This window comes from Mauremys reevesii, linkage group 1 (genome assembly GCF_016161935.1).
Source record: "Mauremys reevesii isolate NIE-2019 linkage group 1, ASM1616193v1, whole genome shotgun sequence".
Taxonomy (NCBI): Eukaryota; Metazoa; Chordata; order Testudines; family Geoemydidae; genus Mauremys; species Mauremys reevesii.
In genome coordinates, this window is record NC_052623.1 from 67912654 (window position 1) to 67930250 (window position 17597).

General features: G+C 46.8%; 2 protein-coding genes across 3 annotated transcripts in view; one reads left to right on the top strand and one right to left on the bottom strand.

The window, feature by feature from the left end:
* The window catches only part of WBP4 (WW domain binding protein 4), a 36581-nt gene extending 30593 nt beyond the window's left edge, over nt 1–5988 (bottom strand). The window contains exon 1 of the mRNA XM_039530456.1: nt 5857–5988. Within this exon, the coding sequence (XP_039386390.1) occupies nt 5857–5858 (2 nt within the window). The 5' untranslated portion in view covers nt 5859–5988. The remainder of the gene's footprint in view (nt 1–5856) is intronic.
* ELF1 (E74 like ETS transcription factor 1) overlaps nt 5970–17597 on the top strand; it is a 148935-nt gene continuing 137307 nt past the window's right edge. Inside the window, exon 1 of one of the 2 annotated variants that reach the window (XM_039530340.1) lies at nt 5970–6085. The gene's annotated coding sequence lies outside the window, so the exon portion shown is untranslated. Of the gene's footprint in view, nt 6086–6368; nt 6480–17597 lie in introns of those variants that run through there. The other variant, XM_039530366.1, reaches the window with a different exon arrangement.

Consider the following 17597-nt stretch of genomic DNA (forward strand, 5'->3'; position numbering starts at 1 on the left):
GATGGGGCCTGGAGATGGAGCCCAAAGCCCCATGGGTGGAGCCTGCCACCCACCACTCCAGGGCTGAAGCCCAACCCCACCACACCAGGGAAGGTGGGGAACACACACTGGCTGACTGCTCCTCCAGCTTTTCTGTCTCCAGAGACAGCCAGGACCCAACCACTGCTGGCAGCCCCAGGGGAATGGCCGCTGCTTTGCCCCTTCCCCCGCATCACCACCCAGGAGGCTGTGGCCGCAAGAAAAGCCCCTTGTGACCACATGCGGCCACAATGCCCGCATTTGAGAAACATTGCTTTAAACAATACAACAGAGTGGGATATTTCTGCACCAAATTGTATACTCCATTTTGTCATATAACTTCCATTTTGTATTATAACCTTCATTCTTTGCTATGTGCTGAACAGGTTTGATCTTGCACAAGGCAAGTCTATTATGATGAATTCCTGACAGCCACCCTGCACAGGAAAGGTGTTTGATGCCTTGTTGAAGAACTGACTGAGAAGCCAACATAGAGCTACCTAGGGTCATGAACTGTCTCCCAATCGTCCAGCCCCAAGGACAATGTTTTTTGTACATGGCTTGTACATCTGCAGTTTCTCAGTCTGGGCACATGACACAAGAGACTGTATTTGGGGGGTGGATTTCTCAGAGGTGCGGTCAGCCCCTTGGAAGCAGGATGTGCAGGACAGAAAAGGCAGGAGGTGGGTCTCTGCCCAGCCTGAAACACTGAGAAACCTCAGACTCACAGAAGGGATAAGAGTGAGACCAAACCAGTGGAGGGTTTGTCTCAGAACTTTTGTTATTTTGCAGAGGTCTGTAACGCTCTGTGTCTTTTAAGATTAAAGTGACTGTGGTTAAGAAATTCCTTTGCTAAGCCTGTGTTCCTTATTTTCCTGTCACGTTCCCTCCGAAGGGGTGGAACTAGAAGCCCGAGTGACCCCAGTCAAGATGGAACTCTGTGTAAGTGACCGGGTAGAGGCAAGGGAGGTAAGAGGCACTATTTTCAGGGTTTTTGGTGGTTGGACTGTAGATAAGATAGTTTGTGATCATGTAATTAAAAGCTGTATCATAATGCACACATAAAATGGCGAGTTAAAGCTGCACAAGCAATCTTTATTCCAGCATTTCCTAACTTTTCAGCACTTGACTTTGCAATCTGAATGTTCTTTTATCATTTTGTGGGGGATATAATTATTTATACAGTATCAAATTACTGCTTTGCAATCCTGTTTAAAGACAAGTTTCTTGCCCCAAATGCCTGTATAGGCTAAGGCTCCAATTCTTCAAAGATGCATGAATGTGTTTATCTTTAAGCATGTGAGTAGTTCCACTGAACTGAATAGTTATTCTGGAATAGCTCCCCATGTGGATACTCTATTCCAGAAAAAAGTCATTTTATTTGCATAATAATCAGTGTGCTTCCAAAGTGATGGTCAATCTCCCTGGAGGGGCACATCTAGGACAGGCCATCCCATTCCTGCAGGAAAGAGCCCTGGTGGAGTGTGACATGTCTGTGCCCAGCAGTGGCATTGATGGAGGCTCTCACGGGGTACAGCAGAGTGTAGGACTGGAGACAGGGCAGGGGGCACGGGGCTCCAGGCCTAGAGTTTGGCACAGTGGATGTAGGGAGCCATGGGCTAGGGTGAGGGCAGCAAGTGAAGTAGAGGCTTGCAATCCAGCCAAGACCCAATGGGACCACCCAACTACAACGTTCGGGTTGTGTCAGATATAAAAACAACTTGATGGGCTCAGATTTGGACTGGCTGTGGTCTAGTCAGGATTGGATTGGGCTTTAAAATTAGGCTTGAACAGACCTCTAGAAGCCAGTAGGGAAAGAGTTCTCCTGGTACTGTGAACAGGGGTCCAGGTCAATGGCCACAACTGCCCACCCCAGGGAAGGCTTTCACAGCATCTTCACCCAATAACTGCTCCTCAAAATGGCAGAGGAAGCATAGTCTTGGGACCTGCAGGCAAGGACATGGGGCAAAAATCAAGCTGAGTCAATGGGAACATTTACATTGACTTCCAGGGGTCAGGATTTCACCTATTGTGTACTAGTCTCACCTTGAAATCTTTCTCTCATTTCAATGCTAATAGATATATGTATCCTGAATTTTCAGCTGAGGTGACAATACAGGTTTACCTGCTGAGGATGCTAAAACTAGGAAGCACCAATCGAGCTTGCCTAATTTCTTTAACAGAAATAATTCTAAATTCACAGTGTTATTTAACTAAAGATTACCTAGCCTTTTTCCTGGGAAAAGACATGAACATTGTATCACTGTTATCAAAAACCTGCAGACAGTCCTGCAACTGGATGCCTCTTGATTTAAAAGAGAGGGGGCTGATGGTAGAGCCTTTTCCGTAAACAACAGGTCAGGAACAAGCTCTCAAGTTTCCAACACTGTTCAAAATGACCCTGGATCTGTTGGTCTTCAGGCATGCTGCAAGATGCATCAATTTATGTGGGCTGTGGCAGAGGGTGGGATTTGATTAAGGTTATAAAGGGGAGTTTTGTGTTTTGCTGCGGGCTGATTGTCAGTGGATAAGATGCTATTTAATTTTATTTCTTAGCTGTAATTTGTTTCCATTCAACATTCCCCTCCTCCCGCTTTTTATTACTGTATAATTCCAAAGAAATAAAATAACACAGGCACCTATCATAGAATATCAGTTGGAAGGGACCTCAGGAGGTCATCTAGTCCAAACCCCTGCTCAAAGGGGGACTAATCCCCAGACTGATTTTGCCCCAGATCCCTAAGTGGCCCCCTCAAGGGCTGAACTCACAGCCCTAGGTTTAGCAGGCCAATGCTCAAACCAGTGAGCTATCCCCCCCTTGGATCCTGCAAGACAATTTCCATAGGAGGATGTATGTGCCCATACAATGGGTCTGGCCTGGTGCAGGGTCTATCTGTGTGGATTAGGGCCTTGGATTGTCAATTATTTAAAAAGTCAGTTTTTCTATTATATAAAGCAATATAAACATCTACAGCAGTACATAAGAGTAAAGTTACAACTGGATCAGTGGAGTCATATCCTTGCACACACATGGAGCTCCACTGAAGTCACTAAGTCTCTGTGGTGGCACAGGGATTCCATTGTGTAGACTGAGCTACAGGATCTGGCCTGCTTCTCAAAACAAACTAAAAACAAAAACAGTGCACACTGGTTGGGGAACTGTGCAATAACAATGCTAGCAATAATTACAGTTAGGGCTGGTCTACACTAAAGCTGTAAAGTTGACCTAAATTATGCTACTTCAGTTACACTAAGTTATGTAATGGAAGTCAACATAACTTAGGTCGACTTACAGCGGTGTCTACACTGTGCTGTGTCGACGGGAGATGCTCTCCTGCATATTTACCTTAAGCTTCTCAGGGAGCTGGAGTAGAAATTCAATGGGAGAATCCTCTGACATCGACTTAGTAGGTCTTCACTAGAGCAGCTATATCGACACCGCTGCATCGACTGCAGCAGTGCCAATTTAGTCGTAAGTATAGACATGCCCTTAATCTCAGTTGTAGCTAGCACAGTTGATACTAATGTGGACAGGGCCCAGGTTACACCATCTAATACTTATTTCCTGCAATATGCTATTGAATTAAGTTTAAGTATCTTTGGAGTCCATTATATTAAATGCAAAGATATGTATTATTGTGGGCCTGTGTGATCAAAGGACTGAACTATGTAGATTGGCTGAACTGCATGTGAACCTAACCTTTTGAAGCTATGCCTTGAGGAAAAAAACAGTGTATGCTGATTACCTATTCATCAAGACTGGAGATGAAAGGCACAAACTGCATAAAGACATAGGCTGATTTACCCAGTCTGTGCATGTGAAGGATTGACTCCTACCTGAGCACTTGCGTAGCGGGGGTAGAGTGATTTTGGTAAGCTTATTAGCATGCACGTAGGTTCTTTTATTGTTTATGTTTTCTCTGTAATTCGATCACTTTAAGAATTAATTAGCTTGCTTAGAATGAGATGTGTGGTAATTTATAACTGGGCATAATAGCCTCTGGAGAGAGAGAGAGTAAGGCCAGAATCTGTGCTTGTTTAGCCATTCAGGTTTGCTGGGAATAACAATGTTAGCGGGGAACCATGCAGCCGGCAAAAAACTCCAATTTCAAGTTTCAGAGTAGCAGCCATGTTAGTCTGTATCCATAAAAAGAACAGGAGTACTTGTGGCACCTTAGAGACTAACAAATTTATTTGAGCATAAGCTTTCATGGTCATCTTAATTAATTAGCCTCTTAGAGCTGGTATGGCATCTTCTCTGTATGTATATATATACTCTTCTTATGTGTTTCATTCTATGCATCCGATGAAGCGGGCTGTAGCTCACGAAAGCTTATGCTCAAATAAATTTGTTAGTCTATAAGGTGCCACAAGTACTCCAATTTCAAGGGAGAGAGATGCAGGTTTCTGCCCGAGTGAGGGGATGATGGAGGAGCTGGGAGCCAAGTATGGCTTCACTTGCTGGACCATGGAGCAGGACTACAGGTACAGTTGCTCTGAACTGTGGCAACCTTACCATACAATAAAAGGGAAGAAAAAAAACTCTAAACCAGGGGTCAGCAATCTCTGGCACGCGGCTCACCAGGGTAAACACTCTGGTGGGCCGGGCCAGTTTGTTTACCTCCCGCGTCGGCAGGTTTGGCCGATCGCGGCTCCCACTGGCTGCGGTTCACCGTCCCAGGCCAATGGGGGTGGTGGGAAGCTGCGGCCAGCACATCCCTCACCCGTGCCGTTTCCCGCTACCCCTATTGGCCTGGGACAGCAAACCGCAGCCAGTGGGAGCCGCGGTCGGCCGAACCTGCCGACGCGGCAGGTAAACAAACTGACCCGGCCCACCAGAGTGTTTACCCTGGTGAGCCGCGTGCCAGAGATTGCTGACCCCTGCTCAAAACCAAGTACTGGTCTGTTTCAGGTTGTATGAACAATTCATTTGTGAAATCCTAGGAGGTGGTGGAAACCATACAAAAGCACTGTTATTGCTGAGTAAAGTAAATAGCACTGTATTTAAGTATATTTAGCAAATAATACAAATTGCAGAAACATAAAGGAAGGAGATTAAAGGAACACTAGAACAAATCTTATTCACCTGACTCACATTGACTACTTAACTCATCATTAAATCGATTAAGGCCAAAACTTAAATATTGTAAGAAAATATGTAATAGCTAAAGTTAAATATTGCTGTTTCCAATCATGTAAAAGAGTATTAAATCTATGTATCTATATTGCTTTCTTCAACACTAACTGCATCTAGAGCCACAAGCACTCAAGGAGTCCTGTTTTAGGGAATGAAATGTAAACGCTCCTCTGCAGCGTTTACCACCCATCGATTGCAGCACGAGAAAGTCAAGTTCACAAAAAACAGAAAGTGAAGCTGTCCAGGTTTCTTTCCACAGACTAAAACAAGAGTCACAGACACAAAACAAACAGCACCAAGTGGGGGAGACGTGAATCAGGTTTGTCGAATCCTCGCTGTTAATTACCTAGGGTGTTGTTAGTGGCACAGATATGGGATTTATTTTGAAGCACTGATGGTTTAAAGCACCCAGGCTCCTCTGCTGCCCGGGCTAGGGAGAGGGGTGCACTGGGGGGGGGGAGATCCCTGTTGGGAGCTGGCTGCTCCCCAGCGGGGCACGTGCACTGCCGGGAAACCCCCAGCAGAGTGTATGCTGAGGCTGGCAGCCCCCTGCACTGGGGGGAGCTGGCTGCAGGGTGTGCATGGGGAGGAGGGTCCTTTCCACTCAGTGCACACGGCGGGGGAGAGGCTCCCTGCTCCCCCGCACGCGCACACACATACACAGGAGCAGGGGGTTGGGATGGCCCCTCACGGACACTCACATCGCTGCCGCTCTGCTCCGGGTGCCGCCGCCGCTCCCAGCCCCGCGCGCCGGGCCCTTTCGAACGCCCCGAGCTGCTACGCTCGGCGGAGGCACAGTCTGGCCCGTCACAGGGTCTGGAGCTACGGGCGCCGAGAAGGCTCAAGCCGCGCTCCCCGCCCCACCCCCCGCGAGAGTCAGTCATCAGCGCTCCGCGGGGAGCCGCTGAGCAAGGGAGCCACGGCGACTCGGTGAGTGACTCGCACGCGCTTACAGGTGGCGCCTAACGCCTCTTCCCCTCGTGCCAACACTCGCTGCGCACCTGGGGGGAGGCGGGAGGCGCGGGGCAGCCTCGTCGGAACTTTAGCCCCCGGGGGGGGGACGCTGCCCCCCAGGGGCTGCCCGGGCGGTGGGGCCGGGAGCTGCGCTCGCCCCGTGGCGCGGGGAGTCCCGCTGCGGGGCTGGGAACCCCCCCGGGGCTCGGCCCGCGGCGCGGGGGTGGGGTGGGGCGAATGACACCAGGGACATGGACGGGAGCGCCTGGCTCCGGCTAGTCCCGGCTGTACGTGAGGCGCCCGCAGCCCGGCCGGGGCGCGGCGCAGCGACCCACGCGGCTGCGCCAAGTTTCCGTGGAGTTTGAGCCTCGTGAGTTCGGTAACTGTCCCTCCCCCCGGTCCCTCCAATCGGCCCCCTCAGCTCCCCTCTTCCCCAGGCTGCCCGCGGCTCCCCCGTGTTCCCGTCACCAGTCCCCGCTGTGTGTGCGCCCCCACGTCCCTCACGAGAAATCCCTCGTTCTTCCCCCTCTCAGCACATCCCCCCCGCTTCCCCTCTCACCGGCTCCCTCGTTCCCCTGGCTCCCCCCACGGTAAACCTCCCTCCCTGTATTGCCCCTCACCAGTGGTCCTCCCCTGGGCTGCCCCTCACCAGATCCTGCCCTCAGGCTCTCCCTCTTCACCAGACCCCCCTACTCCACACTTCCCTTCATCAGACGCTGAACTCCCCCCAATCACCAGACCCAAACCCCTTGGCTCCCCCACGCCCCTGCTTACCAGAATTGCTCAGCAGAACCTCTGTGCCCCCCTGGGGCTCTGCCCTCCCTTCCCCTGATCCTCTGTGCCCTCCTGGGGCTCTGCCCTCCCTTCCCCTGATCCTCTGTTTCCCCCCTGGGGCTCGGCTCTGCCCTCACCTGACCTGACCCTCTGTGCCTTCCCGGGGTGCTTTCTCCCCTATACCAGATCCTCTCCCCCCATGTTGCCCCTCACCAGGACTCCTTTCCCTAACCCCCCATGGCAGCTGTCCTGGTTCAGGTTGGCTTTCTGGACTGGCATTGGTGTTAGGGGGACTGGGGCAGTTTCCGGTGGCTGCTTCGCCTGTGCAGTGTGTGCAGCTCTGTAGAGTTACATACACTCGCACCCGTGCACTCAGCACTATTTGGTCTTGTCCTGTAATGAAGGGCTACAGGCTGGGCTCAGAGAAATAGAAGATGTGCTTGCCCCATGTGTTTGCCAGACAGTGTGTGTGTTTGTACTCACTTCAGCAGCAGCAGGCTGTTTCTGCCTCTTTCTAAATACATCTACATGTCAGCCCCAGATTGGCTGTTTCTGCATCTGGACCTGATGATGTTTATCACTTAATAACTATGACTCTTAGGCATTGAGTTGGCTGGGAATCATCTTAAACATGGCGTAGATAATCATCTTTATTTGTATATTGGAGAATCCCCTCCTTGTGGCCCCCATACTACTGGAGCCTGGTCCCCCCCACTCCCAGGTTATTGGTTTTCTTTCTACACAATCCAAGTGTTTGGGTAAGGGGGGGTAATCACAACTGACAGCTTTTGCTATAGTCATCCAGGAGAGGAGGAGGAGGAAGTCCAATGAAAAGTCTGAAATGAGTCATTAAATACAGAGGCCCTTATTGTTTGTTAACCAAAAAAAATGTGGGTTGTAAATGGAACAAAAATGTTATCTTAAATTCAAAACAAAAATAGAAAACAAAGATAGCAACAAACTTTTTTACTCTTAGGCTTCCTAAAGAACATACTAAAAAAAGAAAGTAATTTTGCTTTTTTCTGAAGGAGGCTGTGTGGTCAGAATGTCATAGCTAACTGCAGTAGTTATACATCTGTCAGCGTTTCCATTATAAGCCCCCATTTTTTGCATAGTTTACAACTTAGTTATCAAATTTACACTGGGTTGAAACTTGGTTTATGTACTCTCCTTTGGAAATAGTTGTTAAAATAAACCATGAAATGAATCTGCTAAGATGACTCAATGAGAATTTGGTGGAAAAAGCATACTGGTTTTATTATACTTTCTTTGTATTCCTCTAAACTTAAAACTTGTATTTAGAAAGGAATATTGCTGGCTATTAGACCAACATTTCTTTTAATATTTTCCTTAAAGTGAAACAGTCAAAAGACTAATGTCTAAAAATGTCTCCTTTATATGTAAAATAATTGGTCTTCATAACTTTTTTTTATTATGCATTCAGCTTTAGAGATTCCAAGTTGGATTCCACCATAACCTCTTTGAAGAAGCTGTTACAGTATTGCTATGAATTAGTATTAAGAAACTTGGCTAAATCTTTGTATGTCCAGTGAAATGATGCAAAATCCTACAGAGCTATAGACCTCCTGCAGAGTGTTAAGTGCTAGCAGCATGTTAAAATCCATAGTAGCACAGACTAGAAGCCAATGTGAAGATATTAAAACTGGGAGCAAGCTAAGTGATTTATGTGCAGAAGCCTGGTGGGATGGTTTTACTGTTCTTTTCAACTGCTGTTTTTTTGTTTCCAGACATGTAACAGACATAATATTTTTGATGCTTAATTTGTGTGTATAGATGTATGTGTTTTGACTCAGTGTAACATGTCTGCCACCCAGTGGACAATTTGAATACTATACAAAAATTTCTTTTTATTTACATTGAAACATTAATGCAGTCTAATAGCAATTTAATTTGGTTTTTCAGTAAACTTACAGAATTTTTAACATGCAGAGTAAGTCAATTCAGAACTTTTTTTTATTTAATTATAAGAGGTTGTAGTTTACACTATTTAGTTCACAGTATTTAATTTACTAGTGAGGAAAACATTAAAGTGGACCCTCTGAAATAAATGAAAGCAGTGGTTTTACATGTTCCTAATCTGTCTCGAAATGCCTTAACAATTGCTAAGAACTAATTTATGGAGGGGCTGCAGAAAATTGCTTCCCAAAGTTGTGAGCTCTAGAAACCCACACCTTCCAAGCTCATAAGCCGTTCATAAATTATATTGGCATGGTAGACTCACCTATATTGTGTGCCTAAGAAACCTATTAATCCTGCAGTGAAGTGCGTGCCTAAAACAATTGTGCCATAGAGTCAGCATAGACTAAGTACCACAAAAGCTGGCAGAGCTGCTTCATAAGTCTGTCTAATGGTCTTTGGCATATGCTTTTTTCCACATTTGTGCCAAGATGTTTTTTTTTTTTAAGTTATGCATCTAAAGTGAACTGCTTTTTCAAAAGTGCTGAGTACTCAAAAGATCCCATAGATGTCAGAGGAAGATGCTGGATGTTCAGCACTTCTGAAAAATCTGGCTGCTTATTTAGAATCCTAAATATGAACACAGGAGTCTAACTTTAGGCAGCCATTTAAAAAAAAAAAACTTTGAGGCCTTTTTATTTTGTATCAGGTAGGTAAATCAGACTGTAGTAGAACAGGGACTGTATTGGTATCTTATCAGCAGCCTTGGGGCTGCACCTAAATTGCATAACCTGAAACAGACTTCCAGATGGCTGTCTGCTCAGATCAAATTGAAGCATTGGGCACAAAGTCTTGTAGTCTCTTTGAGAATGCTTCCATTATTAAAGGTGAAAGTTTCATTTGGCTTGGGAGCTGCACTTGAGTCATAGATACTTATGAAATCATGTTTATACTTACAGTAAAAAAAATGAAGAAAATATGTAACACAAATCTATTTCTATACCATAGGTAAGCAAAAAAAAAATTAAGGAAGGGCACTCCATCCTTAATTCATTCTTTTGTGCCTGTTGTAGTATAAATTGTAAGTGATATATGTGCACTGAGCTGATGCCTCTGATATCTCGCACCGTTTCTCCAGTGAACGGCTTTACCTTTGGACTTCCTGGTTCACACTTTGAATACTAGTTTTTAACGTGGATTTTTAAATAAGTGGTATTTCAGTAGACAGCGAAGTTACCAGTTCCGTTCCCATTTCCCCCCCCCCCCCATTTAGATAGCACTGGAGAAGACATATTAGGTGATAAACAAGATAGATCTTTATAATGAAACAGACTATCTCTAAACTAGAAATTCTTTACCAGTATGGGAATGCCAGTATGTTGTACTGGCAAAGTTCCCCTAGCGTGGACATAACTAAACTGGCAAAGATGCTTTGTTCTAGTACAATAAAATCACCAGCTATGAACAAACTGCATCTGTAAAAACACAGTTTTGCTGTTATAACTGTATCTGCATTGGGGGGTACCAGATAGGGATCCCACCTCCTAATACCCTTGACCAATATAGCCATGCTGGCAGAAGTTCACCTCTGATTCTGCAAACATGCATATGAACACTTCCATTGAAAGCATATAAGTAGTTTCACTGTTAAGTATTTGCACGATTTGGGGCTTCACTCATGTGAGCAGCCCTGTCAACACCCCTGTGTGTAGAGGCTATCCCAATGAGTAAAAGTTTATAGGATTCAGCCTATATGGCCTAATTCTATATCCAGTGAAATTGATGATACTGTGCTATCCATTGGGTAAGGATCTAGCACAGTGATTCTCAAATTGAGGTCGCCGCTTGTGTAGGGAAAGCCCCTGGCGGGCCGGGCCGGTTTGTTTACCTGCCCCATCCGCAGGTCCGTCTGATTGCAGCTCCCACTGGCCGCGGTTTGCTACTCCAGGCCAGTGGGAGCTGCTGGAAGCGGCATGGGCCGAGGGACTTAACTGGCTGCTGCTTAGAGGAGCCCTGTAGCAGGGTGGATCCTGCTCCTGCTGAGAAGGGGTTTAAAAGTGGCCTAGCAGGGCTTGAGAGCCGCTGCTCCGAAAAGCTGGGCTGATTGAGAAAGTGGCTGCAGCTGGGGGCCACGCCCCAAACAGAGGAACAGGGCCTTATAAGAAGGCTGGGAAGCCAGGAGCCAGATAGTCTCTCTCTGCCTTCAGAGAGGGATGGGCCTGGCTGCTTAAGAGCTTGAGACTGGATAGTTGAGTGCAGCAGGGCTGGGGAAGGCTGAGGAGCTGGGGAGCTCCAGCCTAAAAAGCCCCAGGCTGCGGCCTAGCAGTGGACCAAAGGTACTGGCGGTTGCAGAGGGCAACCTAGGGGTAGGACAAAGCAGCAGGTCCAAACCCAACTTTGCCTGTGATGAGTAGGCTGATACTGCAGTCTGCCCCAGAGTGTGGGGCTAGACAATGACTGGCAGTAGCCAAGTACTGAGGCAAGGTAGGGATAGAGGGTGGGGGTTGTCCTGAGAGAGAAAGGGAGACCCAGAGAGAAAGGGGTTGCTGCTAGGGGGCAGCGCCCCATGCAAAAGGGCACCGGGGTCCAGGGAGGGACTTGGGCCAGAGGACAGGCGGATCACCGGCCTGCAGAGGGCGCTCCGAACGCTGGACTGAGCTAATTCCCGGAGTGACCAGCAGGAGGCGCCGCGGGGGAGAGTCCGACCGTCTACAAGCCCCCATTGGCCTGCAGTGGCGAACTGCGGCCATTGGGAGCTGCGATCGGCCGGAGCCGCAGACGGGGCAGGTAAACAAACCGGCCTGGCCCGCCAGGGGCTTTTCCTACGCAAGCGGCGACCCCAGTTTGAGAAACGCTGATCTAGCACATTAACAAAATTAGGGTTCAGTCAGAAATTTTCAGTGTAAAGGGAGCTTTGAACCTCTGTCTTGTAAGAAAAATCTCATTTGACATGGCAAAAAGTGAAACAAAATAATCTTTCAGTACTATTTGAATCTTTTGTGGTGACTTGGTGAAAATTGGTTTGATATTGACAGGATTATAAGAGTTCCACTATGATCCCTGTTTTGAAATGTTTCTGTGGATTGCAGTTTTGCCAACAGTTGTGATTTTTATCGTGTCTCTCTCAATATTTCGTGTGTTCTTGTGATGTCTCAGCTCAGAGACTTGAACACAGCAACGTCTTTTTTTTTTTTTTAAACGAGGACATTTCTAGCTCTTATCATTGCAGACAAAAGCTTGAAAACATGAACCTAGGGCTTAAAACCCAAGAAGGCAAAGAAGAACCCAAACTTAATTATTTTTTAATCTCATGTGTTTTTTTTAATGGTTTAACTCATGATTTTTGAACACTTGGGGTTGGCAATATCTGTTTCATAGGTTTATTTGGGGCACCCTTTGCAAGAAATTAAAAAAACTAGAGACTAATTCTCCTACTAAATACACACATATCTTAGGAGAAAGTTGAGCTGGGAAACAGGGGATGAGTTCAAATTTCATGTCTGTTGAGGCTATGTCCACACTAACACTGTTGTTGGTAAAACTTTGGTTGATTGGGGTGAGGAAAAAACCACACTCCTGACTGACATAAGTTTCACTGACAAAAGCACCTGTGTGGATAGTGCTATGTCGGTAGGAAATGCTTTCCTGATGACATAGCTACTGCTGCTCATTGTGGGTCATTTAATATGCCAATGGGAGAGATCTCTCCCGTCCGCATAGAGCGGCTACACTGGAGATCTTTCAGTGGCGCAGCTGCAGCAATACAGCTGTGCCATTGTAAGGTCTGTAGTGTAGACATAGTTTGAGTGTGGTTTATATTCCCATGCCCCACTTCACACTTATTAGTGACCAATGCCATGAATCCCAACCTGAGAAGGTTGTTAAATCTGAGTTGCTAACTCATTTTACAAGTTAGTTAACAGAGCTTTGTGGGGGAATCATGTGATTCTCCCACTCTCAGGCCAGGTCCTGAGTGGCAGTCCTTTGGTACTAACTTTGATTGCCTCAGTAGCTCTAATTTAGGCTTAGACCAGGGTAGTCGATAGGCAGAGCAGAGGCCAAATCCAGACCACCACACTTTTGAGTGCACCCCAAAATCTTTTTATTTACTTATCATTATTGTTGGGTTTTTTATTATTCTCTCTGGAGTCTGGACATTGACTATATCTTGACCAAGAAATTTGGACCTTGACCAAAAATAATTGATTACCCTTGTCTTTGACCATGCAGTTATGTTCCCTCTGGGGCACTGACAGTGGTAATCAGTGACCAAATAGTCTCCTTAAAACCATGTATCATTTATTTCAAATAAAAGCATTTGAGAAAACAGAACTTAAAACAATAAAACACAGTGTATGCATGTCTAGGTTACCAGGTGTTTAACCCAGGGCCGCCCAGAGGATTCAGGGGGCCTGGGGCAAAGCTGGGGAGCTGCAGCTCTTGTACTCACCTGGCGGCGGTCTGGGTCTTCGGCGGCAGGGGGCCTTTCAGTCACTCTGCGTCTTCAGCAGCACTGAAGGGCCCCCACCGTTGAAATGCTGCTGAAGACCCGGACCATCGCTAGGCCAGGGCTCGCGGGGCCCCTGTGGGGCCCGGGGCCTGGGGCAAATTGCCCCACTTGCCCCCTCCTCTGGGCCCTGGTTTAACCTTATTCTACATGGAGACCAAAGTAGGACTAGCTCCCTATAGTCTCTTCCACAGAGCCTCTTTGTCTGTCTGTTGCCCTGTCAGAACTCACTGATGCTCCCTTGTCCAGCCCTGGACAACTCACTCCACTTTCTAGGAATCATAACACTTTTTAACTGATGTAGCCTTTTAATCTAGTAACCCCAGCTTTGGCGAAACAAAGTTTTCAACTTGGTGGAGATAACTTTAAGGAGCCTAACAGCTGCCCCCATTGTCTTCCAAGTGTGTGCTTAGGGCTGCTTGTGTTGCTTTCCTGTTTTTTCTCCCACAGCCCCCTATTAAGATAGATTCAATGCATTTATAGAGGAAAGTCTTATAATCCAAATATACAATAACTTCCCTGCATTGACCAAGTTGCATACAATGTTCAAACAACTGTTAAACCTCATTGTCACAGTTCAGGGCAATTGCAGCTGTTTCCCGTCAGTGGTTCAGTAAGGATGCCCACTCTTAGGCTTTGGCTACACTTGCATTTCAAAGCGCTGCCGCGGCAGCGCTTTGAAGCGCTAAGTGTAGTCAAAGCGCCATGGGAGAAAACTCTCCCAGCGCTGTCCGTACTCCACTTCCCTGTGGGGAATAACGGACAGCCAGCGCTGGGGCTTTGACTACACTGGCGCTTTGTAGCGCCGTAATTTGCAGCGCTGCAGAGGGTGTGTTTTCACACCCTGCTGCAGCGCTGCAAATTTGTAAGTGTAGCCAAGCCCTTAGGTTTCTGGCTCCCTAGTCGTTGCCTCTCTTGCGTGAAGACCCTCATCTCTCTCCCTTCTGTCCAGGGTGTTTCCAGGTGGAACAGTTCCCTGCCTTAATTGTGTTGTTTGCAGCAAAAGGCAGTCTGCATCAGCAGAGCTGCTTTGCTTCTCTCTTCAGACACTACACAGTGTAATTGCTACAGTTATAAGTTACCACACAGTTCTTTCTAAGCAAGCATATTTTAATCTTAAGGTAAAAGTACTACAGAATGAACTTTTAAAAGCAGTAAAATACATGCATGGCAATAGTTTTACCAGAGGTCAACCCCCCCTCCAATCTCCCTCCACAAGGGCTCTGATTGATGTTAGTTGTTCCAGCTGTTAGTAGTTCAAATCCTTCTCTAAGGATTGTGAACTAGAGGTCCTGCCCATTTGTGGGATCAGAACAAAAGCCCTGAGCCTGTTTAGGACCAGGCTATTTATCTAAAATTCCTTTTTGTCTATTGGCCCCTGGAGAATCCAGATTGGTCTTTGAATTGTCCTCCCTTTACAGGTGATCAGCAGACAAAAGGTCTTCCTCCCTCTCCCCCCTTCTCACCCCCAGCAAAGCTTCAAAGGCTGAGTCATAGGTGTGGGTTTGTAATCTCCTCTTCCCCAGTATTTTCTAAGAATTCTACTTCACACATATTGTTCCAAAAGATCAACTGTCTTCTATATTGTTCAGCATAGTCTTTTGAAGGTCATGTTATCTTCCAGAGATTGCATTAATCCTTCCTCCTCCTAGAGAAATTCCATAGAATGCCCCAATAGTACACATTCACATTTTCAATACAATGGACCTCAAAGGTATTAAATGTAATTCAGTAAGGTTTGCTGAGAATCTTGTCATATCTGTCATACTGTGTTCATAACATTACATAGCAGCTCCAAGCCTCTCACACAGAGTTACTGCAGGCTTAGTCAGGAATAGAACCTACACCTCCCCGTGTCTTAACTTCTTAGCCATGCTTCCTTTCATACTGAGCATGCTTTGGTTAGGTCAGTGGTTCTTAACCAGGGGTACATAGAGGTCTTCTAGAGGGTACATCAACTCATCTAGATATTTGCCGGGTTTTACAACAGGCTACAGAAAAAGCAGTATTGAACTTAGTACAACTAAAATTTCACTCAGGCAATTATTTGTTTTGTACTGCTCTACATACTATATCAGCGATTCTCAAACTTTGGGCAAGTTGTTACCAGGGCCAGTGTTAGGCTCGCTGGGGCCCAGGGCAGAAAGCCTAAGCCCTGCTGCATGGGGCTGAAACCAAAGCCCAAGTTTTAAGTGAGGTGGAACTTGGGGTATGCAAGACAAATCAGACTCCTGAAAGGGTTACAGTAGTCTGGAAAAGTTGAGAACCACTGGGTTAAATGAGCTCTGACAACTAAATAACTAAATAACACTCTTCTCCCAAAATCAGGGACATTACTGTCTCTTGTACAGATGCCTCCCGGGTTATGCAAACCCGACTTGCGCAAATCCACACTTACCCATTTTTGCGTAAAGGTCGGGTATACGTTTCCAACTTATGCAAAATTAAAGTTACGCAAGGCGTTCTGGAACGGAATGCTTGCGTAAGTCAGGGAGCATCTGTATGTGACTATCCGGTAAGCAACTATGTAACCCACTGGGAAAGTATGTAGAAAGTAAGTATGGCTACCCTGGCACTTTACAGCGCTGCAACTTTCTTGCTCAGGGGTGTGAAAAAACACCCCCCTGAGTGCAGGAAATTACAGCGCTGTAAAGCGCCAATGTAAACAGTGCCCCAGCGCTGGGAGCCGTAAGCTAATCCCCTCAGGGAGGTGGAGTACCTGCAGCGCTGGGAGAGCTCTCTCCCAGCGCTGGCGCCGCAACCACACTCGTGCTTCAAAGCACTGCTACGGGAGCGCTCCTGTGGCAGCTCTTTGGAGTTTCAAGTGTAGCCAAGCCCAGAGTCTCATCTAGTGGGTGAACTAAATAGAGACTTGCAAATACTCCTATAGCTTAAGTAATACAGATCTGATCTGGGTGGCTGAAGGGCCATTGTTTAAATCCTGTTGTTGACCCATGTAAATGGATGTTATGGTTGTGTGTGACAGATCTTGTTTTTGACGTTTTCTTTTTAAAACAAGTTACACAATGAGAGGACATCTTGTAACACATTTATAACAATTGTTTAACTCCTGTAATAATATATAAATTATAATATTTCAGTCATTTGTCATCTCACCCTCTCTCCTCCCTGATTCATTGAACCCACCAACTGATCTTTGCAAACCCTGTAAAAAAACAAAAGAAAATACACACACTGATTTTGTTTAATGACTGTTAAAGTTGCATCAGGACACACACCACCAATTTAAAACCTGAAAAGCACAGAAATAAGATGTTAAGGGAAAAATCTCTTGCCTTCCAATTTACATTGCCTACAACACTGTCAATTGGAAAATTTCCACTGCTTGCATCCGAAGAAGTGGGTATTCACCCACGAAAGCTCATGCTGCAAAACGTCTGTTAGCCTATAAGGTGCCACAGGATTCTTTTCTGCTTTTACAGAACCAGACTAACATGGCTACCCCTCTGATACGTAACACTGTCAATAATGCACTATAACACCCCATACAATTTTCAGTTTCCTCGTATAGGGGGATCAGCTGTCTCCCATGCTCCCCTTCATGGCCAGGGCTGACTCTGCAGTTCACTGCTAACAATCTCTCCCTTCAAGGCTCTCCGTTACATTACCATCAAAAGCTCTACACCAGTGGTCCCCAACCTTTTTCGTCTGGCGGGCGCCAGACAATGAGCCACGGAGGACTGTGGCAGCGGTCGAGCATCTGCCGAAATACCACCGACAAGCAGTGTCATCCAGAGGCGTCACCGCCGAAATGCCACTGAAAATTGGTGGCATTTTGGCAGCGACGCCTCTGGATGATGCAGCTTGTCAGCGGCATTTCAGCAGATGCTCATCCACCGGCCAGTAGGCGGGTGCACTTAGACGCCCCGGCGGGCACCATGGCGCCGGCGGGCACTGCGTTGGGGACCCTTGCTCTACGCATATGGCATCATGTGGAGTACAGACACTGCACACCCAGTTAGCACAGGTATAAATAGCAGTGCAGACACTGAGACCCTTGGCTCTGGACCCTGGCTACAGACTTGGACTTGATCCCTCAAGCTTGACCACCTGTGGCTCTAACATGACTGCCCACACCCTGGTTCCTGATAGAGTCAAGGCCTGAGGCTCTGTCTTCAGAAGTATCTCTTCCACACCTCTTTATCAGACCCAGCAACTTATGCCCCCCTGCCACTTGCTGCTGCTGCTATAGTGAAACCACCGTATTCAATCCAGCTGTGGCGCCTTCCTATTCAGGGTTGGCTAACGCTTGGCCGGGGTAGTCAATAG